The sequence below is a fragment of the Hippopotamus amphibius genome, chromosome 15, assembly GCF_030028045.1.
Source record: "Hippopotamus amphibius kiboko isolate mHipAmp2 chromosome 15, mHipAmp2.hap2, whole genome shotgun sequence".
Lineage (NCBI taxonomy): Eukaryota > Metazoa > Chordata > Mammalia > Artiodactyla > Hippopotamidae > Hippopotamus > Hippopotamus amphibius.
The window spans coordinates 27243505-27270963 of record NC_080200.1 but is presented as its reverse complement, the minus strand read 5'-3'; the positions used below and the strand labels follow the sequence as shown (position 1 = coordinate 27270963).

Below are 27459 nucleotides of genomic sequence, written 5' to 3'. Positions count from 1 at the left end.
GTAATACTATTAGAGTGGTGGACCTCCTAACTGAATGCAGGTAGACATCTCTAAGCTATGTTGTCAGATGGGTTTCCATTGACTATGAAAATTAAAAGAACCAAAGTACCTGAAAGACTACACAGGCACGAAATGGAACTGCTGAGAAGGTAAGTTCTTCCAAGAGAATCCCAGTTAAAATTTCAAAATGTAAGAAAGCAGAGGTTAGGCAGATACCAATTCTTGTATGAAAGAGTTGAAGGGAACGACAAGCAGTATAACACTTAGTGGGTATTTTGTTGAGAATCTACCAAAATGTAAAAGGCACATCACTTTGACCTTGCATTTCTACATCTTGGATTCTACTACAAGGAATAAGTGCACAACTGGGTAGGCATATTTGCTCAAGGATGTTCCCTAAAACATGACTTGTCAATTAATGGTTATGGTAGGCTGCATAAGAAACCTGTAAACATTATACATTTGACAAAAGGGACTTTGAGGATTTGGTGAAGGGTTTTGAGAGGGGAGATTATTCTGGATTATTACCCAGGGGGATCTGGTGGAATCACAACAGTCCTTATAAGAAGGACACAAAAGAGTCAGAGTCAGAAGAAGAAGAGGACGGAAGAAGATGCTGAAGTGATATGCATTGAAGATGGTTGAAAGGGCCACAAACAAAGGAACACAGGGGACCACCAGAAGGTGAAAACAAGGCCAGGGAACAGATTCCCCCCACTCCCCCCACCCCCCCACCCAGAGTGTCCAGAAAGACCAGCCCTGCTGAGAACTTGACTTTAACCCCATGAAACTGATGTCACACTTCTGATCTCCACAACTGTAGGAGAATAAAGTTACGTTGCTCTAAGTCACCGAGTTTGTGATAATTTCCTACAGCAACAATGGGAAACTAACACAGTGGTAAGAATTTGAAGGCAACCTACATTATCTATCAATAAGGGAACAGATGAGCAATTTATCCTGCATTTAGTCCATGAAATGTCATATAGCCATTAAATAGAACGAGGTAGATTTGTACACATGACATTGGAATTTGACTGTGATATACTATTGACTCTTACGAAAAAGTAAGCTGCCAAATAGTCTATATGTGTTGAAACATTCTTTATCTGTATATGCATATGTGCATACAAAAATATCTGCAAGAATACAAGCTGTCCACCCAGATTATTCTTTGATATTTTAGAGAGGCACAGAAACGCAATCTTTCACGTATTATTTTATACCCTTCAATTAGGCTTACATTTTTTACAGGGTGTATGTTTGTTCTGAATATTTTTTAGATTCCACTTTAATTTATATATTCACTTTTTAGCTCTACCTCTCTGCATTTGTAGTGGTTGCTGAGAATTATAACATACTTTCTTAGTTCTTTACAGTATATTTAGAGCTAATGTATCATTTCACATAGAATCTAAGAACCTTGCAAATATACGGTTCTTCTTCATGCTATAGTTGTTACAAAGTTATCACAAAGACTTTCTCAGTTCATAGAGTTGACAGGACCTTTTACTCATGGAAGGCAAAGGGTACAGTGCAGCAAGAAGAGGACTGTGCAGGAAAGTACTGGAAGTCAGAGATGTTCCATGCGCAATCTCCCCTTATCTGGCAGTCTATGCTGTGTTTCTGGAGCTCTATGAGAGGTCTTGGTTTGGGGGAGCTCCAAGGAGAAACCCTCAGCAGGGGCCTTTTGTGTATCAAGCAAGGCTTGTCAAACCATACAGGCCAGCTGCAAACCAGCAGTGAAGAAGATGACCCCGGGGGTGGACATCTGGAGAAAAAGATAGAGCTTTTCCAAAGATAGAGCTTTTCCAGTCCAGACATAAATGAATTCTACATCCACAGTTGTCATATGTATTAACATCCACTTACGTGATAAAACCCGTAACCAATATTATATTTTTGCTTTAAACAATCATATGCATCTTAAAGAGAGAGGAAAAATTATATATTTCTATAATATATATGTAGATTTATACTTAACCAGACAGCCACCATTTCTAATACTCTTCATTTCCTTCCTAAGATTAGACCTGGCATTATTTCCTTCTAACTTGAAGAACTTCCTGTAGAATATCTTGTAGTGCAGGCCTACTGACGATGAATTAGCTTTGTTTTCTTCTTTCTGAAGATGCCTTTTATTTCACCTTCATTCTTGAAGAATATTTTCATTGGTTACAGAATTCTGGGTTGATAGTTTTTTTCTTTCAGTGTATAAAAGGTTATTATTGTCTTCTGGCCACTGCTGTTTTCAATGAGGAGCCAATGGACATTCAAATATTGATTCTCTGTATGGAATGTGATTTTTTTTTCTGTCTGCTTTAGAATCTTTGGTTTTCAGTGACTTGTCTATGACTTCTCTGCCTAATATCATAGGCACGAGCCACGAATACCCATTAAGTGCTTAAAATGTGGACAGTCTGAACTGTGATATGCTGTGATATATAACTACACACCAGAATATTTACTTGAAAATATTTATACACACAAATACATATACATATATTTCAACAATAATTTTATATTCATTACATGATGAAATAATATTTTGGGTATACTGGGTTAAGTAAAATATCTATTACAGTTAATTTATCTGCTTCTGTTTATTTTTTTCCCCTTTATTTATTTATTTATTTATTGGCTGAGTTGAGTCTTTGCTGCTGCGTGCAGGCTTTCTCTAGTTGTGGTGAGCAGGGGCTACTCTTCATTGTGGTGTGCAGGCTTCTCATTGTGGTGGTTTTTCTTGTTGTGGAGCACAGGCTCTAGAAGCACAGGCTTCAGTAGTTGCGGCACGTAGGAGCACAGGCTTCAGTAGTTGTGGCACGTGGCCTCAACAGTTGTGGCTCACAGGCTCTAGAGCACAGGCTCAGTAGTTGTGGCACACGGGCTTAGTCACTCTGCTGCATGTGGGATCTTCCCAGACGAGGGCTCAAACCTGTGTCCCTTGCACTGGCAGGCAGATTCTGAACCACTGTGCCACCAGGGAAGTCCCTCTGCTTATTTTTTAATGTGACTACTAGAAAGTTTTTCTTTTATTTTTATATTGAAGTATAGTTGATTTACAGTGTGGTGCCAATCTCTGCTACACAGCAAAGTGACTCAGTTATACACATATATACATTCTGTTTTTATATTCTTTTCCATTCTGGTTTACCACAGTATACTGAATATAGTTCCCTGTGCTATACAGTAGGACCTTGTTGTTTCTCTATCATACATATAATAGTTTACATCTGCTAATCCCAAACTCCCAATCCTTCCCTCCCATACCCTCCTCTCCCTTGACAACCACAAGTCTGTTCTCTATGTCTGTGAATTTGTTTCTGTTTTGTACATAGGTTCATTTGTGCCATATTTTAGATTCCACATGCAAGTGATACCATATGACATTTGTCTTTCTCTGTCTGACTTACTTCACTTAGTATAATAATCTCTAGTTGCATCCATGTTGCTGCAAATGGCATTATTTTGTTCTTTTTGAAGGCTGAGTAATATTGCATTGTATATATTATATGTACCACATCTTCCTTATCCATTCATCTGTCAATGGACATTTAGGTTGTTTCCATGTTTTGGCTATTGCGAATAGTGCTGCTGTGAACATAGCGGTGCATGTATCTTTTTGAATTATAGTTTTGTCTGGATATATGCCCAGGAGTGGGATTGCTGGATCACATGGCAGCTCTATTTTTAGTTTTTTGAGGAACCTCCATACTGTTCTCCATAGTGGTTGCACCAATTTACATTCCCACCAACAGTGTAGGAGGGTTCCCTTTTCTCCACACCCTCTCCAGCATTTGTTATTTGTGGACTTTTTAATGATGGCCATCCTGACTGGTGTGAGGTGGCACCTCATTGCAGTTTTGACTTGCATTTCTCTAATAATTAGCAATGTTGAGTATCTTTTCACATGCCTGTGGGCCATCTGTATGTCTTCTTTGGAGAAATGTCTGTTTAGGTCTTCTGCCCATTTTTTAACTGGACTGTGTTTTTGTTGTTGTTGTTGTTGTTGGGTTGTATGAGCTATTTGTATATTTTGGAGATTAAGCCCTTGTCAGTCCCATCATTTGCAAATATTTTCTCCCATTCTGTAGGGTGTCTTTTCATTTTTTTATGGATTCCTTTGCTGTGCAAAAGCTTGTAAGTTTGATGAGGTCCCATTTTTTTATTTTTGTTTTTATTTCTATTGCCTTTGGGAGACTGACCTAAGAAAATGTTGGTACAATTTATGTCAGAGAATGTTTTGCCTATGCTGTCTTCTAGAAGTTGAACGGTGTCATGTCTTATGTTTAAGTCTTAAGCCATTTTGAATTTATTTCTGTCCATGGTGTGAGAGTGTGTTCTAACTTCATTGATTTACATGCAGCTTGTCCAACTTTCCCAGCACCACTTGCTGAAGAGACTGTCTTTTTCCCATTTTATATTCTTGCCTTCTTTGTCAAAGATTAATTTACTGTAGGTGTGTGGGTTTATTTCTGGGCTATTTCTGTTCCATTGATCCATATGTCTGTTTTTGTACCAATACCACACTGTTTTGATTACTGTACCTTTGTGGTATTGTCTGAAGTCTGGAAGAGTTATGACCCCTGCTTTGTTTTTCTCCCCTCAGGATTGCTTTGACAATTCTAGATTTTGTGGCCCCATATAAATTTTTGTATTCTTTGTTCTAGTTCTGTGAAAAATGTCATGGGTATTTTGACAGGGGTCATGTTAAATCTGTAGATTGCTTTTGGTAGTATTGCCATTTTAACTATTAATTCTTCCAATCCAAGAGCATAGGATAGCTTTCTATTTCTTTGAATCCTCTTTAATTTTCCTTTATTAATGTCTTAAATTTCTCAGCATACAAGTATTTCTCCTCCTTGGTCAGATTTATTCCTAGGTATTTTATTTTTGGGGGTGCTATTTTAAAAAGGTATCTTTTTTTTTTTACATTCCCTTTTTGATATTTCATTTTTAGTGTACAGAAATGCAACTGATTTTTGAATGTTACTCTTGTATCCTGCTACTTTGTTGAATTCATTTATTAGATTTGGTAGTTTTTGTGGTGGGTCCTTAGGGTTTTCTATATATAATATCATGTCATCTACATATAGTGATAATTTTACCTCTTCCCTTCCAATTTGGATACCTTTTCTTTTTCTTGTCTGCCTGCTGTGGCTAGGACTTCCAAAATTATGTTGAATAGAAGAGGTAAGAATAAGCATCCTTGTCTTGTTCCAGATTTTAGTGGGAAGGCTTTTAGCTTTTCACCACTGAGTATTATATTGGCTGTGGGTTTCTCATAAATGGCTTTTATTAAGTTCAGAAGTGTTCCCTCTATTCCCACTTTCTTAAGAGTTTTTATCATGAATGGATGTTGAATTTTGTCAAATGCTTTTTCTGTACCTATTGAGATGATAATGTGGTTTTTTTTACTTATTGTTGTTGTTGTTAATGTGCTGTATTACATTGACTGATTTGTGAAAGCTGAACCATCCTTGTGAAGTTGGGATGAATCCCATTTGGTCGTGGTGTATGATCTTTTTTATGTGTTGTTGGATTTGATTCACTAATATTTTGTTGAGATTTTTTGCATCTATATTCATCAAAGATATTGGCCTGTAATTTTCTATTTTGGTGGTGCCTTTGTCTGGTTTTGGTATTAAGGCGATGGTGGCCTCATAGAATGTCTTTGGGAGTGTTCCCTCCTCTTCAGTCTTTTGGAAGAGTTTGGGAAGAATCGGTATAAGTTCTTCTTTGTGTGTTTGGTCGATTTCGCCTGTGAAGCCATCCGGTCCTGGGTGTGTGTTTGTAGGGAGGTTTTTAAATTACAGATTCCATTTCACTCCTAGTGATTGGTCTGTTCAAATAATCTATTTTTTTCTAGACTCGATTTTGGTGAGCTGTATGTTTCTAGAAAGTTGTCCGTTTCTTCTAGGTTGTCAAATTTGTTGGCATATAATTTTTCACAGTATTCTCTTATGGTTTTTGTTTTGTTCTGTTTTGTTTTTTGTATTTCTGCAATATCAGTTGAGATTTCTACTTTTTCATTCCTTATTTTGTTTATTTGGGTGCTCTCTCTCTTTTCTTCTGGTGGACCTGGCTGTGTACTCCTGGGGAGGCCAGGATGGTGGTTGGCACTGGGTCGCAAGACCCTTGGCAGTGGCTGGTGCCAGGTCACAGGGCCCCTGGCTTTGGTGGGCTGCACGTGCTCCTGGGAAGGTGGGGGCAGTGACCTGCACACACTCACAGAACCCTTGGCAGCGGCAGCAGTTCCTGTCTGCCTCTGGAGTCTGAGATGGCAGCGGTGACTTGTGCCCACCCCTGTACCTTGTGTAGGGAAGGCCCTGCTGCCTGAGAGCATGCAGAGAAAGACGCTCCTATGGCGGCCTGCCCCCTCCTCGCGTGCCCCCCAACAATGGTGTCTTGTCTCTCTGGCAGGCCCAGGCTTCTTCCCAGACTCTCTCAGTTGTGGCACACCACACCCTAGCCCCCTCAGGCTGTCTTCACACAGCCAACCCTAGTCCTCTCCTCAGGGCCTGATCTCCAAACCCAACTGTCAGCACCCAGCCCCCGCTCGCCCCAGTGGACAAGCTGCTCAGGCTGGGGAGTACCAGTCAACACTGATTGCCTGTACAGGTCTCTCTCTGCTTTGCCCACCGAAAACCCATTGCTGTGCTCTCCTCGGAGGTTTTGAAGACCCCCCCCCGTAGCCTGGCTGATCTCCCTGCCAGTAAGGGAACGTCTCCATTTGCAGAAACCTTTCCTCTTTCACAGCTCCTTCAAAAAGTGGTGCAGGTCCCATCCCAATTCCTTTCTCTTTTTTTTTCTTTTTTCTTTTGTCCTACCCAGTTAACGTGAAGATTTTTTCACCCTTTCGGAGCTCTGAGGTTTTCTGCCTGCGTTCAGTAGATGTTCAATGAGAGCTGTTCCACATGTAGATGTATCTCTGGGGAGAAGGTGAGGTCCATGTCCTACTCCTCTGCCATCTTGATCCACTCCCCCCAAAATTTTAAACATGTGGCTTGCATTTTCGGTTCACATTCTATTGCTATTGCATAGCATTGGTCAATGATGTGCCTAGCTGTGGTTTCCTTTGTATTTACTCTACTTGAGGTTCAGTGAGTGTAGTCGATCTGTAAATATATGGTTGTTGAGGTTTTTTTTAACCAAATTTGGGAAAATTTTGGCCATTACTTCCTTTCAATATATTTTCAGTACCATTCTCTCTCACCTCTTCTTGAATTCTAACTATATGTATATTAGACCTTTAACATTGTTTTACTGGTAACTGAAGCTTTTTATCCCTATTTTTCAGTTAGGACGTCTTCTGCTGATATATCTACAAGTTTGCTAACATTTTCTTATGTTTGTTTCCAAAGGGTAAGCCTATTCAGTGATTTCTTTTTTTACATTTCAGATGTTTTGTTCTTCCATTACAAAATTTCAATTACTTTTTCATAGTCTCTAGTCCTCTGCTTGGATTTCCTATTGACTCATTCATTGCACATATATTTTCCTTTAAGTCCCTGCATATACTTATATAATAGTTGTTTTAAAATCTGCCTGCTGGGGGACCAAAAAAAAGATGGCAGAGGAGTAAGACACAGAGATCACTTTCCTCTCCACAAACACATCAAGAATACATCTACTTGTGGAAAAGCTCCTAGGGGACACCTTCCGAATGCTGGCACAGGACCTTGGATCTCCAGAAAGGCAAGAAAATTCCCACGTAACTGGGTAGCGCAGAAGAAAAAAGGGAAAAAAGAGATAAAGGAATCCCGAGAAGATGTGCCCCTCTGGGAGAGAGCTGTGAAGGGGGGAAAGCTTCCACACACTGGGAAGCCCCCTCACTGGGGGGACACACAGGGGAAGCTTCAGTGGCCCCAGTGGGGAGAGCCTCACAGGTGTGAGGAGGGCAGAGTGGAAAGATTCCCACACTGAGGATTCAAGCAGCACTCCCCATCCAGAGATGCTGGTCTGCTCACCCACAGTAGTGGGTGGGGGCTGGGCACCAAAGCTTGGGCTTCGGAGAACAGACACCAGGGAGAGAACTGGGGCTGACTGCAAGAAGAGAGCCTAGGGGAAAGTGCACCACAGATAACTAGGAGGGAGTTTGGGGGAAAGCCTGGGCCTGATGGAGAGACAGGAGACCTTTGTTTTGGGGTGCTCAAGAGGGGCTTGCTCCTCTGCGAACTCACAGGCTGCAGAGTGGCAGCTGTACAAGCACCACCCATGACCCGCAACTGCTAAATTGAAACACAGAGCCTGTTACCACCACTGCACTTGCCACCATCACTGCCAGGGGGCCTGTGTGTAGGGCAGGTCATTGACTGTATCCTCCTGCCAGCAGGTGCAGCCCTCCAGTGCTGGGGGTCCTGTGTTCAGGACCAGCTTCCTTGGGAGAGTGCACAGCACACCTCAGGCTCACGCCAACCTCTGCTGCTGCAAGCACTCCCACAAATTTCAATTAGACTGCCATACCCCTCCCTCTCCTGACCTGAATTTGCAAATGAGTCCCAATCTCCCTCTTTCAGCCCCTCTTGCCTGGGCAGGGAACCAACTCCTGAGAGCAGCCCACATGCAAAGAAGGGACCAAAACCAAAACTGATGCCTGAGGACTGTAGGACCAAAGAAGAGAAATGGAAACAGGAGGTTTCCAGATTTCTACAGGAGGACCAGATTTAATAACCACAATAGGCTTCATAGACTCTTCATCTGTGGATCACCTGAATAGACGAGTGTTTCTACAATAGAGGCTGTAGATTTAGGGGGCAACTGTGGACTGTGGGGGCAAATACATGCAGGACTAATACCAGGTTACAGACTGAGCTCTCCACAGTCCTCTCCATAGCAGGTACAGAGCCCTACCTAGAGGTATTGGAGGACTTCCTGTACAAGTGTGCACATCTCCTTGTATGATTTTGACTGTTTAGAGTTGCTTTTACCACCTGTCTTGGGGATTTATCTGTCCTTTCCCTTTCTTAATTTTTTTTTCTTTTTTTCTTTTCTCTCCTTCTGCCTCCTTTTCTCCGTGCTGCGCAGCTTCAAGGGTCTTGGTGCCCTGGCTAGGGGTCAGACCTGGACCTCTGAGGCAGCAGATCTGAGTCCAGGATGTTGGACCACCAGAGAACTCCCGACCCCATGGAATATTAATCAGCAAGTGCTCTCCCAGAGCTCTCATTCTCAACAGTAAGATTCAATTCCAACAAAAGGCCAGCAAGCTCCAGTGCTGGATACCTCAAGCCAAACAACTAGCAAGACAGGAACATAACCCCACCCATTAGCAGACAGATAGCCTACAGTCATACTAAGCCCACAGACACACCCAAACACACCAATAGACGTGGCCTTGCACATCAGAAGGATAAGATCCAGCTCCACATACAAGAACACAGTCACCAGTGCCCCCCCACCAAGAAGCCTACACAAGCCAGTGGGCCAACCTCCCAACTGGGGAAGACAACAGAGTTGAAAAGAAATATGACCCAGCAGCCTAAGGAAAGAAGACCCTAAACACAGTAAGTTAAAAAAAATGAGAAAGGAGAGAAAGATAGAGCTGATGAAGGAACAAGGTAAATCCCCACAAGACCAGGCAAAAGATGAGTCTATCTGCAAAAGAATTCAGAATAATGATAGTAAAGATGATTCAAGATTTCAGAAACAGTACTGAGGCACAGATGGAACAAATGAAAGAAATGTTTAACAAGTAGCTGAAAGAACTAAAAAGCAAACAAACAGTGATGAACAACACAATAGCTGGACTTAAAAATACTCTATAAGGAATGCAGAGCAGAATAACTGAGACAGAAGAATGGATAAGTTACCTGGAAGATAGAATGGTGGAAATAACTGACACGGAGCAGACTAAAGAAAAAAGAATGAAAAGAATTGAGCACAGCCTCAGAGACCTCTGGGACAACATTAAATGTACCAACATTTGAATTATAGGAGTCCCAGAAGAAGAAGAGAAAAAGAAAGGTTCTGAGAAATATTTGAAGAGATAATACTGGAAAACATGGGAAAGGAAAAAGTAAATCAAGTCCAAGAAGTGCAGAGAGTCCCATACAGAATAAACCCAAGGAGAAACACACTGAGGCACATATTAATCAAACTAGCAAAAATTAAACACAAAGAAAAAATATTAAAAGCAACAAGAGAAAAGCAACACATAATATATAAGGGAAAACCCATAAGGATAACAGCTGATCTTTCTGCAGAAATTCTGCAGGCCAGAAGGCAGAGGCAGTATATTCTTAAAGTTTTGAAAGAGAAAAACCTACAGTCAAGAATACTCTACCCAGAAAGAATCTCATTCAGATTCGAGGGAGAAATCAAAAGCTTTACAGACAAGCAAAAGTTAAGAGAATTCAGCCCCACCAAACCAGCCTGACAACTGCTAAAGGAACTTCTCTAGGCAGGAAACACAAGAGAAGGAAAAGACTGACAAAAATAAACCCAAACACTTAAGAAAATGGTAATAGCAACATACATGTCAATAACTACCTTAAATGTAAATGGATTAAATGCTTCAACCAGAAGACACAGACTGGCAGAATGGATACGAAAACAAGACCCTTATATATGCTGTCTACAAGAAACCCACTTAAGACCTAGGGACAGGACTTCCTAGGTGGTGCAGTGGGTATGAATCCACCTGCCAATGCAGGGGACATGGGTTTGATCCCTGCCCCAGGAGGATACCACATGCCTAGGAATAAACCTGCCTAAGGAGGCAAAAGACCTGTATGCAGAAAACTATAAGACACTGATGAAAGAAATCAAAGACAATACAAACAGATGGAGGGACATACCATATTCTTGGATTGGAAGAATCAACATTGTGAAAATGACTATCCTACCCAAAGCAAGTTACAGATTCAACACAATCCCTATGAAATTACCAGTGGCATTTTTCACAGAACTAGAACAAGAAATTTTACGATTTGTATGGAAACGCATAAGACCCCGAATAGCCAAAGCAATCTTGAGAAGGAAAAACAGAGCTCGTGGAATCAGGCTCCCTGACCTCAAACTATATTACAAAGCTACAGCAATCAAGACAGTATAGTACTAGCACAAAAACAGAAATATAGATCAATGGAACAGAATAGAGAGCCGAGAGATAAACCCACACACATATGGACACCTTATCTTTGACAAAGGAGACAAGAATATACAATGGAAAAAAGACAGCCTCTTCAATAAATGGTGCTGGGAATACTAGACAGCTACATTAGAACACTAATATTGGACAGGATATTAGAACACTTCCTAACACCATACACAAAAATAAACTCAAAATGGATTAAAGACCTAAATGGAAGGCCAGACACTATAAAACTCCTATAGGAAAACATAAGCAGAACACTCTATGACATACATCAAAGCAAGATCCTTTTTGACCCACCTCCTAGAAGAATGGAAATAAAATCAAGAATAAACAAATGGGACCTAATGAAACTTAAGAGCTTTTGCACAGCAAAAGAAACCATAAACAAAACAAGAATACAACCCTCAGAATGGGAGAAAATATTTGCCAATGAAGCAACGGACAAAGGATTAATCTCCAAAATATACAAGCAGCTCATGCAGCTTAATACCAAAAAGGCAAATAACCCAATCCACAAATGGGTGAAAGACCTAAACAGACATTTCTCCACAAAGAAGACATGCAGATGGCCAACAAACACATGACAAGATGCTCAACATCACTAACCATTAGAGAAATGCAAGTCAAAGCCACAATGAGGTATCACCTCACACCAATCAGAATGGCCATCATCAAAAAAATCTAGAAACAATAAATGCTGGAGATGGTGTGGAGAAAAGGGAACTCTCCTGCACTGTTGGTGGGAATGTAAGTTGGTACAGCCACTGTGGAAAACAGTATGGATGTTCCTTAAAAAACTACAAATAGAACTACCATATGACCCAGCAATCCCACTCGTGGGCATATACCCTGAGAAAACCATAATCCAAAAAGAAATATGTACCACAATATTCATTGCAGCACTATTTACAATAGCCAGGACATGGAAGCAACCTAAATGCCCATCGGCAGATGAATGGATAAAGAAGGTGTGGCACATGTATACAATGGAATATTACTCAGCCATAAAAAGGAATGAAATTGAGTTGTTTGTAGTGAGGTGGATGGACCCAGAGATTGTCATACAGAGCAAAGTAAGCCAGAAAGAGAAAAACAAATACCGTATGCTAACTCATATATGTGGAATTTTAAAAAATGGCTGTGATGAATCCAGTGACAAGGCAAGAATAAAGATGGAGATGTAGAGAACTTACTTGTGGACATGGGGTGGGCGGGGGGCGGGCGTGAAGGGGAAGCTGGGACGAAGTGAGAGAGTAGCACTGATGTATATACGCAACCAAATGTAAAACAGATAGCTAGTGGGAAGCTGCTGCATAAAACAGAGAGATCAGCTTGATGATGGGTGATGACTTAGAGGGCTGGGATAGGCAGGGTGGGAGGGAGTTGCGGGAGGGAGGGATATGGGGATATATGTATAAATACAGCTGATTCACTTTGGTGTACCTCAGAAGCTGGTACAAGAGTGTAAAGCAATTACATGCCAATAAAGAGCTTAAAAAAAATCTGCCTGCTGCAGAGAAAGACAAATATCATATGATATTGCTTATATGTGGAGTCTAAAAAAGGGTACAAATGAACTTATCTACAAAACAGAAACAAAGCTACAAATGTAGAAAACAAACCTATGGTTACCAGGGGGCAAGGGGTGGGAGAGGGATGAATTTGAAGACTGGGATTGACATATACACACTACTATATATAAAACAGATAATCAACAAGGACCTACTGTATAGCACAGGAACTCTACTCAATACTTTGTAATGGCCTATACGGGAAAAGAATCTAAAAGAGAGTGGATATATGTATATGTATAACTGATTCACTTTGCTGTACGCCTGAAACTAACACAACATTGTAAATCAAATGTACTCCAATAAAAATTAAAAAAAAATAAATCTGCCTGCTAATTCTAGCATCTGAGACATCTTGGGTTTGGTCTCTGTTGACTTCCTTTCTCTTGAATATTGGTCACATTTTTCCATTTCTTCCTATGTCTACCTCATCCTGGACAGTGTATAGTTTATAATGTAGACTGTGGATTTTGTTATGTTTATTTAAGGAGCACTGATTTTTTTCTTTAATTTGGCAGTGCTCAAATTTCAAACTCTGTCATCTCAGTAATAGGCAGCAGTGAAAATCTCTGCTCAGTTCTTTGTTGGGTTACTGTGAGTCTGTCCTGTGCATGGTGTGCTTCAGAGGTCTGCCAGAGATTTGGGCAGAGTTTATGCTCAGAATTTAGGGCTCCCCCTCTCTGGTTCTCTCCTTTTTAAGGCCCCTCCACTTTCCAGATGCTAAGGTTGCCCCAAACTCTGTCTTGTTATCCTTCATGATACTAGTAAGACTACAGGTTTCTAATCAAGTTCTAACCATTCTGTTGGTGCTGACTGTGGCCTGCCTCCTAGGCATAAGCTGTAAAATCTAGAATATTTACCCTGCAACAGTCCCTTCATTTAAATGTAGACAGTTGTCCAGTATTTGTCTGCTTTTGGTTTCTCTTCAATGCCTTCAGGTGGTTGTTTCTCATATTTTGTCCAGAGTTTGGTTGTCATCCACAGAATTGGCCTGATAGGAGCAAAACATTCTTCTATTGCCAGAAGGGCTTCCCTGGTGTTGCAGTTGCTAAGAATGCGTCTGCCAATGCAGGGGACACGGGTTTGTGCCCTGGTCCGGGAAGATCCCACATGCTGCAGAGCAACTAAGCCCATGCACCACAACTACTGAGCCTGTGCTCAAGAGCCCGAGAGCCACAATTACTGAGCCCACAGGCAGCAACTACTGAAGCCCACGCACCTAGAGCCCATGCTCCACAAGAGAAGCCACTGCAATAAGAAGCCTGAGCACTGCAACAAGAGTAGCCCCCACACTCTGCAACCACAGAAAGCCCGCTCACAGCAACGAAGACCCAATGCAGCCAATAAATAAAAAATAAAATAAATTTAAATATATATATGTATATCACACTAAATCCTATTCCAGACAAGTTTTATTCATGTTTTAAGAACATAATACAAAATTCATATCCACTTGCACATCCATGTGTTCTTTAGGCCATTTCTTTAAACAAGAAGAAAACAAACACTTGCTAAAGAATATGAAGAGCACACGGTGATATGCTAGCAGCTCTATCCTAAAGGAGACTGGTATCAAGTTTTTCTTCTTTCTTTCCAGCAATGTTTTGTGCAAATACATATTCTTTTTAATGGAAAAATTCTGAATCATGTTTAACTTGTATCTTATAGATCTTGCCACATCTGCATATACAAACCTCGTTGTTTTTAACAACTGCATGATATATGCCATTGTATAGATACCAAAAGGTATTTACCATTTCCTTTATTGATGGGTATTTAGATGGTTTCTGTTTTTTGCTGTCACATACAATGTACAGTCATCATTCTCATGTAGGTATCTCTGGGTATGTGTACATCTAAGTTTATAAGATAAACTGGTATAGATGGAACTACTGGCTCAAAGCATACGTGCAGATTGTACTTTCCCAAGATGACCACACCAGTTTACCTCCCATGTCACATGCTCTTCTATAATGTGACACTGACACTTCTCCCACCGAGAAGTGAGGTCTATGTTTCCTTCCTTTGAACCTGTGCAGGGGATTCTAGATGCTATGACCAGAAGAATTCAGTGGAAGTAACGTTATGTGACTTCTGAGGAAAGAATACGCTTTCCACCTGGCTCACTTGATGTTCACCCTTGGAATCTGGCCGCCACCATATTGGAAGCCCAAGACACACAAAGGGGACTTCTCTGGTGGCACAGTGGTTAAGAATCCGCCTGCCAATGCAGGGCACATGGGTTTGATCCCCAGTCTGGGAAGATCCCATATGCCGTGGAGCAACTAAGCCCATGTGCCACAACTACTGAGTCTGTGCTCTAGAGCCTGCGAGCCACAACTACTGAGCCCGCGTGCCACAACCACTGAAGCCTGCACACCACAACAATAGAAGCCACCACAATGAGAAGCCCGCGCACTGCAACTAAGAGTAGCCCCCGCTCACCACAACTAGAGAAAGCCCGCGAGCAGCAACAAAGACCCAACGCAACCAAAAAAAAAAAAAAAAAAAAAGACACACAAAGAGACTACGGGTGGATGTCTCATCCAACAGCCCTAGCTAAGGTCTCAGCCAGAAGCTGGCATCAACTATTATACATGTGAGAGAAAGACACTTCAGATGGTTCTAGCCTCTAACCTTTGAGTCTTTCAGCTGAGACCCCAGGCTTTGTACAGGAGAGATAAGTTGTTTCTGCTGCCTGTCTGCATTCCTGACTGCGAAAAATAAATAAATGATTACTGTTTCATGCCCTTAAGTTTCTTATTGATATATCATATATATCCTTCTATGTTAAAAATACATTTAAATTTGATCATTTAAAATTACTGATAATTAGAAAACCAGAAGAAGAAAAAGAGAATGAAATTTGGGAATATTTGAAATAATAATGGCTGAGAATTTTCCAAAATTCGTGATAGGCACCAAACCACAGATCCAGGAAGTTCAGAGAATGCCCAAAAGGGTAAACAGCAAAAAATGTGCATTTACGCATATCATATTCAAATGCCAAAAACCAAAGATAAGAAGAAAACACATGTTACCTATAGAGCAACAAGGACAAGAATTACAGTGGATTTTCTCATTAGAAACCACACAAATAAGAAAGAGAAATATTTAAAGTATTTAAAGAAAACACCAATCTACAATTCCATATTCAAGGAAATCAAAAGGGATGAGAAATAAACTTTCTCAGACAAGCAAAAAACTCATTACCAGCAGACCTGCCCTGCAAGAAAATGAAGAATGAAGTTCTTTAGGGAGAAAGAGAATAATGTAGGGCAGAAATGTGAATCTATATTAAGGAAGAGTGACAATGAAGGAATAAGTCAAGATATTTTTCTTCTTCTTAATTGATCTAAAACATAACTGTTTGCTTAAAGTAATAATAACAATGAATTGGGTGATTATAGCATATAATGAGTAAAAATGACTGACAGTAATGCCATAAGGGACAGATGGGAGGAACTGGGATTACCCTGTTACAAGGTATTTGTAATACCTAGGAAGTAGTATAGTATTATTCAAAGGTAGCCTTTGATTAGTGGTAATTTATATTTCAAACTGCAGGACAACCATTAATTAAAAAAAAAGAAGTATTACTGATATGTAGAGACAGTAGGAAGATTTGTAGTTGCCAATGGTTTGGAGTCGGGCAGGGGAAGATGGTTGAATAGGTAAAGCAAAGGGAAATTTTTAGGGCAGTAAAACTATTCTGTATGATACTATAATGGTGGATACAATGACACAGTGCATTTTTCAAAACTCACAGGAATTTACAACACAAAGAGTGAAATTTAATGGATGAAAATTTTAAAAAATCATTTAGGATGTTGGGGGATCCAAGAATGGAACACAGAATCTGACAGAACAATCTACATGTAATACAAATGTATGACACAGCCTAATGAAGGAGGTGGTGGAAAAGGTGCTGACCTTATTAACTCTGAAAACGAGTGGAGTCTGTAAGACAAAAGGAACTGCACGTAAGGACTGTACTCTGGTTGACAAAGTAGTGTTCTGGGCAGTATGGGTTAGCAATTTAGATACTACTACACGTGGACTGGAATTGAACGGTTAAAGTCAAAGGATGGCAGGTTGTGGGAGCTAGGTTTCTCACTGTCGCTGGGATGTGAGGTTACAGGTAAGGAAGGGGAGCAGGCTAGAATGATCCATGTGGTAACAAACTGAGCGTTAGAGACATCAGCATGAGCTAAAATGTAGCTTAACAGAGATACAAGCGGTTACACACAGAAATATACACACATACATACACACAGATGTTACACACAGAAATATTTACACACATACACAAACACACACAGAGGTTAGTATACGCATATATTCCCTTGCTCAGTCAGCTGAGAGGATCTAAAAGCAAAGACACCCCAGTAGCAATGAGTAAATCTAAGGCCCAGACCTTGCCTTCTAATGCCATTCTCCAAGAAAAGAAATCAAGGCTGAGAGGTAGCTGATTCTGGTACTGGGCCAGGGAATACATGAAATAACCCTAGAGCATCTTACAGCACCAAAAGGAAGGAAGTGCCCCAAAAACAAAACAAAAAACTACACACTGATAGGGGTATGTCAAAGGGACAGAGGAACAAACTGAAAGAGCTCCCAGTGGCCAAAGATGGAACAATCTGAGCAAAAAAATAAAGATTATAACCCAAAATACAAAATAAGATTATATATTATATGATCTAGCAGTACTAGATTATAACCCCAAATATAAAACAAGCATCTGAGAGTCCACATTGATATAAATGGGGGAGAAGTGACAATCCTCCATGTAGAATTCCAAATAATTCACATAGATACTCTGCCCTCAAGGAGATGGGACGTAACTCCCTACTCCTATGTGCGGGCTGCACATGGTGACTTCTTCCCAAAGAGGACAGCATGCAAAGACGGAAAAAGAGAGGAAGTTTACTGTGGAGAAACCTGGCAAACACACCTCAGTCAGGTGATCAGGTCAGTATCAACAGTGATGAGTCCTCTTAATAATATGTAGTTTTGATGATGTGATGAGAATTACACTTTATCTCTGTGGTTTTCCTCCCCAAAACCTGTAACTTCAGCCTAACATTAAGTAAAGCATCAGACAAATCACAATAGAGGAACAGTCTACCAAACATCTAACTGATACTCCTCAAAACTGTTATGGTCATCAAATGTGAGGAAAGGCTGAGAAACGGAGAGCCAGGAGGAGCCTAAGGAAACATGACAACGGAGTGTGACGTGGGATCCTGAAAAGGATCCTGGAACAGGAAAAGGACTTTAGATAAAAACTAAAGAAATCTGAGTAAAGTATGGGCTTTAGTTAATGATAGTGTATCAATACTGGCTCATTAATTACAACAAATGTTTCATAATAATACTAGATGTTAGTAATAGGGAAAACATCTGCAGGGTATATGGTAATTATGGTACTATCTTTGCTTTTTTTTCTCTAAATCTAAAACTATGCCAAAAAATTAATTTTAAAAAAGTGACAATAACAAAAACAAATACTGATTTACTGTAAAAACTGATAAACTATGACTACAAATCAATAAACATCAAGTCCTATGTACTTTTTCCCCACAAGATAAATTATATATTGCATGGAAATAGAAGAGAATAAGGAATACATGTAAAATATGCAAACATGCTGCTTTTTCTAAGAATTGTTTATTTGCTATTTGATTTTTCTAACAGACAGCAGAGAGAAATTCACCTCTCAGGACTCTTAATGAGGAAAGAAGTTAAGACTGAATATTTCCACTGAACTGATTCAAATGGGGTAATGAGACCTGTGATTGGGTCACCTCAGAGTCTCTAAGAGACTTAATCAAAAGGGTTAGATAGTGAATGAGCAGTCTACAAAAACTAGCTCTGAGTTGCAAAAATACTTCTCTACATCTTCTTTTAGCTAAAATCAAGTCAGTCTCTCCAGCTTGGGGTGTGGGAAAGCTCAGACACTGAAAGTCCTGCCTCTAGGCAGGGGGTAGCCCAGGTTACGGCTGGGTTGTGCTTTGCACTGCATTTTGCTGGTTTTATATTTTGGTTTCCTGACACACCCATCTTCTTGTAATTAAAGAATCAAAGTAAAGTCTAGCCTAGTGAGGAGAGATGAACCAAATTTGGCAGCTCCTAAAATAATGTTGCTGCTGCTGTTACTTACAGGAGTGAAAGCTAACATTTACTGAGATTTAATACATACCAGGGCTGTTCTTAGCACTTTACACATACTTTCTTAGAGCACATTAACTGTATAGACTGCCTTGTCTGGGTTCAAAAGCCAGCTGTACTATGTTGATTAAGTCACTTGCTTCTCCATGCCTCAGTGTCCTCATCTGTAAAGTGCAGATGTTAGCAGTCCTCCTAGAAGGATTAAAGGAGGCACATATACTAACCACATTTACAAACGAGGAAATGAGGCAGAGAGGGAGAAAATAATTTGCCCAGTCACATCCCTAGCCTGCACGTGAACTCACAAAATCAACTTCCAGAGTCCACATTTTTAACCTGTGGGCTACTGCTACTTTTTAGAAAAGCAGCCAGTGACAAACAGAAGGAAAGAAGCTGGTGTTGGGGGAAAAGATGGGACTTCCAAGTGGAACTATTTCATAAGAGTTTGGGAATGACAGACTGGATCTTTAGGAAAAAGTTCAGGCCTGAGGAGAGAGATTTGGGAAAGAACCTCAGAAAAGTGAGAGTTAAGTAATGAAAACAGATCTCAAAAGGGGAAAGACCAAGAAACAAGGGCCCAGGAGGGGAGTCTGAAATAGCAGGGAAAAAGCAAACAGAGAAGGAGACAGAGGCATCAGTTAGATAGATGAGAAGGGACATCTGGGCAGTTTTGCATCACAGCTGCACTAGGCAGAGGAACTCCCAAGAAAGAGGGAGCCCTCTACCCTCCCCAGTGCCAGCCTCAGAGCCCAGGCCAACTTGAACTCCTTCTGCGATGCCCACCAGGTATCAGTCCAAACCTTCAGTATCAGCTCAAAATGATTCCACTTCTCGAATCTCTTCCCTGAATCTTCTTGGACATTCAGTCATTTCCTAAGCTCAGTACCCCAAACTCCCTGAAGACAGAAATAACATCTTTCCTCTCCGTATCCCCAGTGCCCTGAACTCCTGTACATTGTCAGTGCTTAGTAAATATCTGTTGAGGGTGTCTTTTGGCCCTTCCATGGCTTTGCTCCAAGTGACATTATATCATCTGTGAAGATAAAGACTGCCTAATACCCCATACTCCTCACAAAGTACTTATCCTATCTGGAAGCCTATGTTCAGAGCTGACTCAATCTTTGGTCATGAAGTGAATTAAGAGTGACCTTTATGTGGGGACAGAGGATGCACATTCCTCAGCAACACCTTGATAAGTCCAGGATCATGGGAAAAACCTATCAGGCTCCAGATTCGCAATAGTTTTCGTGGAGCCCTAAACCAAAGTCACAATTCGGAGTTAATTCATGGCCTAACAACTCAAATCCGGAGCTCAACCCCTATAGCAACTCAATTTCAGAGTTAGCCCGACCCTCCAGCAACCTTTGTTTCCTAACTTAGGCTATGTTTCCTGACTTAGTCTAGCTGATAACACAACCCCATATTAGGGAAGGTATTCAACATATAGAAAGCTGGCCTATCACCTAATGACACCCTTTGCCTTATGGGGCACTGACCAATTGATTAACGTCGTTTTCCTAGCAGGTATTTTCTTTGTCTTGGGGTTATAAAAGCCGCCTGCAAGCCTACGAAAGGGTCGGCTCTCCCTGGCCTGTCAGGAAGTTGGCCCGCTGATTTTTCAGCACCTTTCCCACCCTCTCAGTTCCATGTTTTCAATAAACTTGCTCTTTCCTACTCTGCTTTGTGTCTGGAAATTCTTTTCCAACCCGCGCTTGAGCCCCAACAGTTTTCACTGGAAAGCAAAGTACCTGGACAAAGAATGGAAGTATGTCCACCATCTCTGAACAGAGAAGGCAATTCACAAAAGACAAAATTTACTTACTGACACATGAGCAGGCAGCAAATCCACGGCCATTCTTTCCTTCTTAGTTTTCCCGTCAAGGGAGAGCAGAGTGCTTGACAAGGTAGGCCTGCAGGGAAAAAAAGGTGTCGTGAAGAACTCTGGTGTCAAGGGATGGCTTGGAGAAAGGAAGTTACAAGCACCCATGCCCATCAGATCTCAACAAAGCTGCCCCACATAAATGATGCAAACCAAGTTAAAAAGTGTGCCTACTAAGCCAGAAGTTCTAAGACAATTTGCCAACCTCCACCTCCTCCTTGTATCAACCATACTTCTAATTTCCATAAATCCATGTTTTCGCATCCACCTGGGGCCTATTAGCTACATCTAAGCAAACTGTGACTCACCACAGGTTTCTGGAGCCCTTAAGATAGCTTTAAACTATACACTGAAACAGTCACAGCGAACAGTGAATTTCCTGGGCTGGCAACTTTCAAACATAGCTAGCCCATCCTAAGCCTGTTTGCCCTGCCTCACCCTTTCCTTCCTGAAAAAACCAAAATAAAGGAGCCTGCTAGCATGTGCCCTCTCATCCTCTGCGGAATGCCCAATGCAGGTGCTCCCGAGTGGCTCCTTCCTGGAGTGCTGGTTCTTCCTAGCGAACTCTCACACACAGTGCTCGTCATAGTGGTGGCCTCTCCTAAACACAAATTCCACCTCCTGTAGCACCCATGGCTCCAAATAGTCCTTTGCTTTTCAGATGTAAACCCCAACTGGGAAAGCAAGGCAAAAAAAAAAAAAAAAAAGGAGCAGCCAAACAACTGTCAGAGAAGAGCCCGTGGCCACAGCTGCCTGCACTGGCCACGTAAGTTTGCAGTGGGTTTCACAGGTATTGTACCTGGCAGGAAAGCTCCAGGTGCCTGTGCTAGGTAATCTCAGCCAGGGGAGGGAAGCGGCTGTACAAGCATCATAGTTACTCTGCACATCTTCTGCCCACCAGGAATCTTGCAAGCTTCACAGGTTTATGTGATTCTCACAACGACTTTAAAAAGTACTGCTACCCCATATTTGCGATGTCAGGGAGACTGAGAACCCGGGAGTCTAGTAACCCGCCCAATGAAACAAAACTGGTAAGTAGTAGAGGCAAAAAGTGATCATGGCCCCAGTCCCAGGCCCCAGTTACATGTGGCAAATTACCTGTCCACTCTGTGCCTCATTTTCTTCATCTTTAAAACGCGGACCCACCTGTTATCTGAGGATGAAATGAGTTAGTTCATCCAAGGCGCCAGGCTAGTGCTTGGCACACATGAAGCCTCCGCAGGCATTAGCTATTGTTTTTATTGTCTGTTTCATTTTCTAGTCTCAGGAAAGCAACCCACAAAAGACCCCCACCCACAGCAGTCCCGGCCCGCCCCGGCTCACCTGGCAGGGGCGCTGCCTCCCCGCGAGTCTCCCGGGTTGGTGGTGGGGGGATGGGGGGGGCCAGCGACGCCCCGCGGAGCCCCGCGGCCCAGGCCGTGCAGACCCCCTCCAGACCCATTCGCCCCCGGCCCGTACAAGGTCCCGCCCGGCCCGCTCACCTCCCAGTCCAGACGGGCACACGCGCTGGCTGCGACGCCACCCGGAAGAGGCAACCAGGAGCTTCTCAGTCCCAGGCAGGATGCCCTAGGAGAGCCAGGACCACCCGCGCCACGAGCCCCAGAAAGGCCGCGGGTCGCCCCTCAACCCCGCGAATCCAGGAGAACTACGACTCCCGGCATGCCTCCGGCCCCGCGCCGACTACACTTCCCAGGGGGCGCCGCGGCGCGGCCACTTATGAGAGGTGAAGGTTAAGTCCGCTGGGAGCTCTCGGGCCCTCGCTGTGCACGGGCGCCGCTGTGCGAAGGAGCGTTCACGTGATAAGTCCGGCGGGTGGTCTCCCGTAAGGGCTCGCTGCCTAAATCAGCTTGCTAACTTGTTTTGTTAGGCAGGCAAAATCACTTGAGTAAAACCCCTGAATTTTGACACCTTTAAGAAGATCAGTGCACCATAGCTCCCACCAGCTAGTTTTGATTATTCTTAATTACTTTAAAGTGTACCCAGAGGATAATGTATGCATAGGTAGCTTTAAGAAAAATAAAAGTAATACCCACATACCCAACACTCTGCTTACAAAAGAGAACTTGACCAGAATTTTGGAAGACTTGTCCATGATGTGTCCCATTTTTCTAAACTTCCCTTGCTTAGCCTGATCATATTGATACCGACCAGGGTTCCTGGCCTTTCCCAATCAATAGAAATTGACTGGAGGTCAGACAAGAAATTCAAGCAAGGCTTTATTGGAGCCCCTGCTGCACCAGTGGGGAACAAGCACAAGTAACAGGTTCCCTTACTTGCTGGGGGGGGGGGGTGGGGGGGGGCGGGGCAGGGGAGGGAAGCTTGTTCCTTAAATGGGGTGAGGGTAGGGGTGTGTTCAGGGGTGGCTTAGGTGGTTTGCCCACCCCTTAGGTGGTATTGTGTGCAGGGGGCATGCACAGTACCCTGGTTTTGCTCCAGGCTCTTCAAAAGTGGCAGTTGTGCTTTCTGGTCTCTTTGTATCTTTTGTCCAAAATTTGCCCCAACCACCCATGCATGCTGTCATTTTTAGTCCCATATAGTTTCTTTGTATTTAGTTTTGCTGGAGGAGACGTTTGTCCAGGTGCTAGCATTGCAGCACTGCAGCAAAATGTCCCAGGTCCCAGCCTGCCTCCTTCACCCCTGAGAGACTCTACACCCTTATTATTAAGGGATATTGTGCTGAAGGTCTTTTCTTTTGAAACTTCTTCCTGCTGGATAGGGGCCACAGACCCTGAGCCTACCCTAGAGGTGTAGAAGTCCCCTGCTGACTGTTCCAAGGACCTGCAGGGACCTTGGCCACCCTCAACTGGAATGGGTTGAATTCCTTGAGCCATCATGAGCCTTACTTCACACTGTTGGAGCCTAGAAGACACAAACTCAATCAAAAGGTTAAATAAACAAGGGCTAGAAAGGAGAAGAACAACAATGGCCATTAAAGGGCCTAGAAACGGAAAGGACCAGGTTAACTTTGGGAGGGCTTCCTTAACTGTGGACCAGACAAGGGAGGCAATATTGCCCCTGCCAAGAACCAAGAGGCCATTCTACCTGCGTGTGTATCTTTGTTAATCTCAGGATTAAAGTTTAACATGTTTCTCTATTTTTAGAATGGAGATAGATGGGTTCCTGGGCCAGACAGTTGGTGTTTGTCAAGTGGAGTAAAACAAGCTTTGTTCTCACCTGGACACTCTAAGGACAAGGCTAGTGGCTGAAGCTGAGCTCTGCTAAAGTAAAGAGATAAGGTGCCCACTTCTGAGGTCAAGGAAAACTTCCCTGTCTGTATATGCACAGGAAGGCTCCTTGGGGGTCAAAAAGGGAGGGGGTGCCACCCCATAATATGCATGGACATGCACCCATAGGCCTCTGTGGTGGGATCCATCTTAGAAAAGAGTTGCCCACACATGTGGGGGAGGGTCCTAGGACCAGTTGTTCCAGGGAAGAGCTAAGTCGGACTCCATGTTATATCTGTTTGTTTTACATTAACCTCTATGTTCTTTTGCTTTTGCTACAAGTTTAGAATGTTGCTTTATAGCCTAAAATATACAGGATAGCCCACTTCCAAACCTCTGACTTTTAAAGGTATAACACTTTTCCATTCATTAAAGTTGCAGAACAAAGAATAACATTGGCCTTGTTGGAGGTTTACAGGAACATCGTGACCTGACCTAGGTGGACAGCTGCAAGAACAAAGGATTCTGGCACCAGGAAGTCTGCAACAACCAACAGCACCCCCTTCCCTTTTTAGTATAAAAGAAGGCTGGATTCTAACTCAGGCAAGATGGTTTTTTAACAGACACGAGTCTGCCATCTTGGTCTGCCGGCTTTGCAATAAAGTCGTATTCCTTGCCTCAACACCTCGTCTCCGATTCATTGGTCTGTTGTGCGGCGAGCAGAGCGAGCTTGGACTCGGTAACACAGTCAGGTGTAAAAAAGGAAACAAGATAATTGGTCAAATGTAAACAAAGACCCAGAAGGACTGTCCTATATATGTGATTTGTCACCCTTTTCCTGCACTGCTCATTCAGGATGCCCGCACTCCTCTCTGCATGTGTATTTCTGCCCTAAACAAATAAACTTTTTTTGTGTGCTCTCCCATAAGTTATGCTGTATCTCTATTAATAAATTTTGTACCTGTTTTGCAGTTTTTGCCTCCTTGAAACATTTTTGCTTTCAAACAGGGTAAGAATCAGGGAACTATGCTTCTAGCCTCTAGCCCCTGGTGGACTGGCGGCCAGGTTCAGTCCCTGGACAGAGAAATAAGACCCTTCCTCAAGACTCTTGTCCTTCCGAGAACATTTTGTCCCAGGTCTCCTTGGACCAAAAAGTCTGAGTCACAGGTTTACAACAGTAGGGAAGACAACGGAGTAGTAGATGAAATATGGCATAAATCAGCATGACTGAAAAGTTAAGTGTTATAAGAAAATGAAAACTTTCCTGACAGAAAGTTTTTTATACCTTGTGGCAAGGGCCCGCAACCTCCAGGGCTGCAGACAGATAGTGGTCCGAGCCCTGTAAGGAACCAGGCCGCCCAGCAGGAGGTGAGTGGCGGGCCAGTGAGCAAAGCTTCATCTGCAGCTCCCCATCGCTTATGTTACCGCCTGAAACATCCCCCCTATCGCTCACACTACCACCTGAACCCCACCCCCCACCATCTGTGGAAAAACTGTCTTCCACGAAACTGGTCCCTGGTCCAAAAAGGTTGGGGACCACTGCCTTGTGGGACAAGAGAACAAACTAGAGAACAAGTTTTCAGTTTCCCTGCCCATATTGAATAGTGAGGATTGGTGGTGAATTGTCTGCTGAAGCCAAATAGCTTGTTGTAGAATTTTCTCAGTGTTGGTTTCTACCTGGGAATAGGTGTTGACATAAGTGCAACAAGAAGTATTGGCAATGGGGGGACTTCCCTGGTGGCACAGTAGTTAAGAATCCGCCTGCCAGTGCAGGAGACACGGGTCCGATCCCTGGGCCAGGAAGATCCCACATGCTGTGGAGCAACTAAGCCCATGCACCACAACTACTGAGCCCGTATGTCACAACTACTGATGCATGCACGCTCTAGGGCCCTTGTGCCACAACTAAGGAGCCCATGTGCTGCAACTACTGAAGGCTGCGAGCCTAGAGCCTGTGCTCCACAACAAGTAAAGTCACCGCACTGAGAAGCCTGCACACTGCAACAGAGTAGCCCCTGCTCACCGCAACTAGAGAAAGCCCATGCACAGCAATGAGGACTCAACGCAGCAAAAAACAAAAAAGCAAACAAACAAAAAAAACACATTCGCCAATTTGTAGAGTAAATAGGAATATGGAAAGAAAAAAAGAAAGGAATTGGTGAAGTCACATAGCCTTCCTTGTTCTGCCAATAGATAACCCAGGGCCAGTCAGTTGTCATGTAACCAGGGAATCTAGACTTGTTTGGGTTTTGAACTGCTGCTATGAGTTGTAAAATCTCAGCCCCATATTTTACAGGGGAATGTTTGCATTTAAAAGTCCTCTTTCTTTCCAGATACCTGCATGGGCCTGTAAAACAAGGAAGGCATATTTTGATTCTGTGTATATAATTTTTCCTTCCCCTAAGGTTAAGGTTCAAGTTAGGGTTACTAGCTCAGCCTTCTGGGCTGAAGTGTTAGGTGGCAAAGGTTTTACTTCTGTAACACTATGAACTCTCACAATAGCATACCCTGCCCTCCTGACTCCATCTTTAACAAAACTACTGCCATCAGTAAACCATTCTTCCCCAGGGGTTTCTATGGCCTGCTCTCTTAGGTAAACCTGGTCATAGGCATAAACCTGGTCAAGCGTTTCGAGGCAGGAGTATGTTAGTTTGGGGCTTTCAGTGGGCATCAGTGTAGCTGGGTTAAGAGTGTGGCAAGTTTTGAGGGTTAGTTCTGGGGAGTTGAGGAGCAAAGCCTGGTACTTAGTACGGCGGCCTCCAGTTAGCCAGTGGTAGCCTTTAATTTCCAGAATCCCTTGTACTTGATGAGGGGTCTGGACTTCCAGTGGCTGTCCAAAGGTAAGCGTGTTAGCTTCTTCCACTAATAAAGCAGTGGCACTACCAATTGGAGACAGCCAGGCCAACCTCAGACCACAGAATCTAGCTGTTTGGAAAAATAGCCTATAGGCTGAGGAACTTCTAGCTTTTGCATAAGGACCCCCAGAGCTGTCCCCTGTTTTTCAGCTACGTACAAGATAAATGGTTTTTTAAACTGGGGAGACCCAGAGCAAGAGCTCTGGTGAGGGCCTGTTTGATATTATTAAAAGCTGCTTCAGGTTCCCCAGTTCAAAGTAATGGTTCTGTATCTGGGCCTTCAGTGGCTTCATATAGAGGCTTAGCCATTAATTTAAATCCTGGAATCCAAATTCTGCAAAATCCTGCCACACCTAAGAAAGTACGAAGATGTTTAAAAATGTTTTTGGGGTGCTTAGGCCTAATATAGCTTGTTTTCTATCTGGAGATTACTGTCTGTCAGGGTTTATAATATATCCCAGATACTTAACTTGTTGCTTTGAGATCTGTGTTATTTTTGGGGGGAAATCCTATATCCCCAAGCCCCAAGGAAATTAAAGACTTCAATGATATCCTGATCTGAGGCCTCCATGGTGGGAGTACATACTAATATGTCATCTACATACTGTAGAATGGTTCCTTATTTAAGGTGCATTTCCCTTAGTTCTTTTCCCAGGGCTTGGACAAACAAGTGTGGGCTGTCCCACAATCCCTGAGGCAATAATGTCCAGGTATATTGTTGCTT

General features: G+C 42.6%; 1 protein-coding gene across 1 annotated transcript in view; it reads right to left on the bottom strand.

Annotated features, from left to right (window-relative positions):
• The window catches only part of ZNF879 (zinc finger protein 879), a 65482-nt gene that overhangs the window by 6727 nt on the left and 31296 nt on the right, over positions 1–27459 (bottom strand). Inside the window, exons 5-6 of the mRNA XM_057709044.1 lie at positions 26309–26325; positions 2346–2360 (exon numbers count right to left, since the gene is read on the bottom strand). Of these exons, the coding sequence (XP_057565027.1) occupies positions 2346–2360; positions 26309–26325 (32 nt within the window). The remainder of the gene's footprint in view (positions 1–2345; positions 2361–26308; positions 26326–27459) is intronic.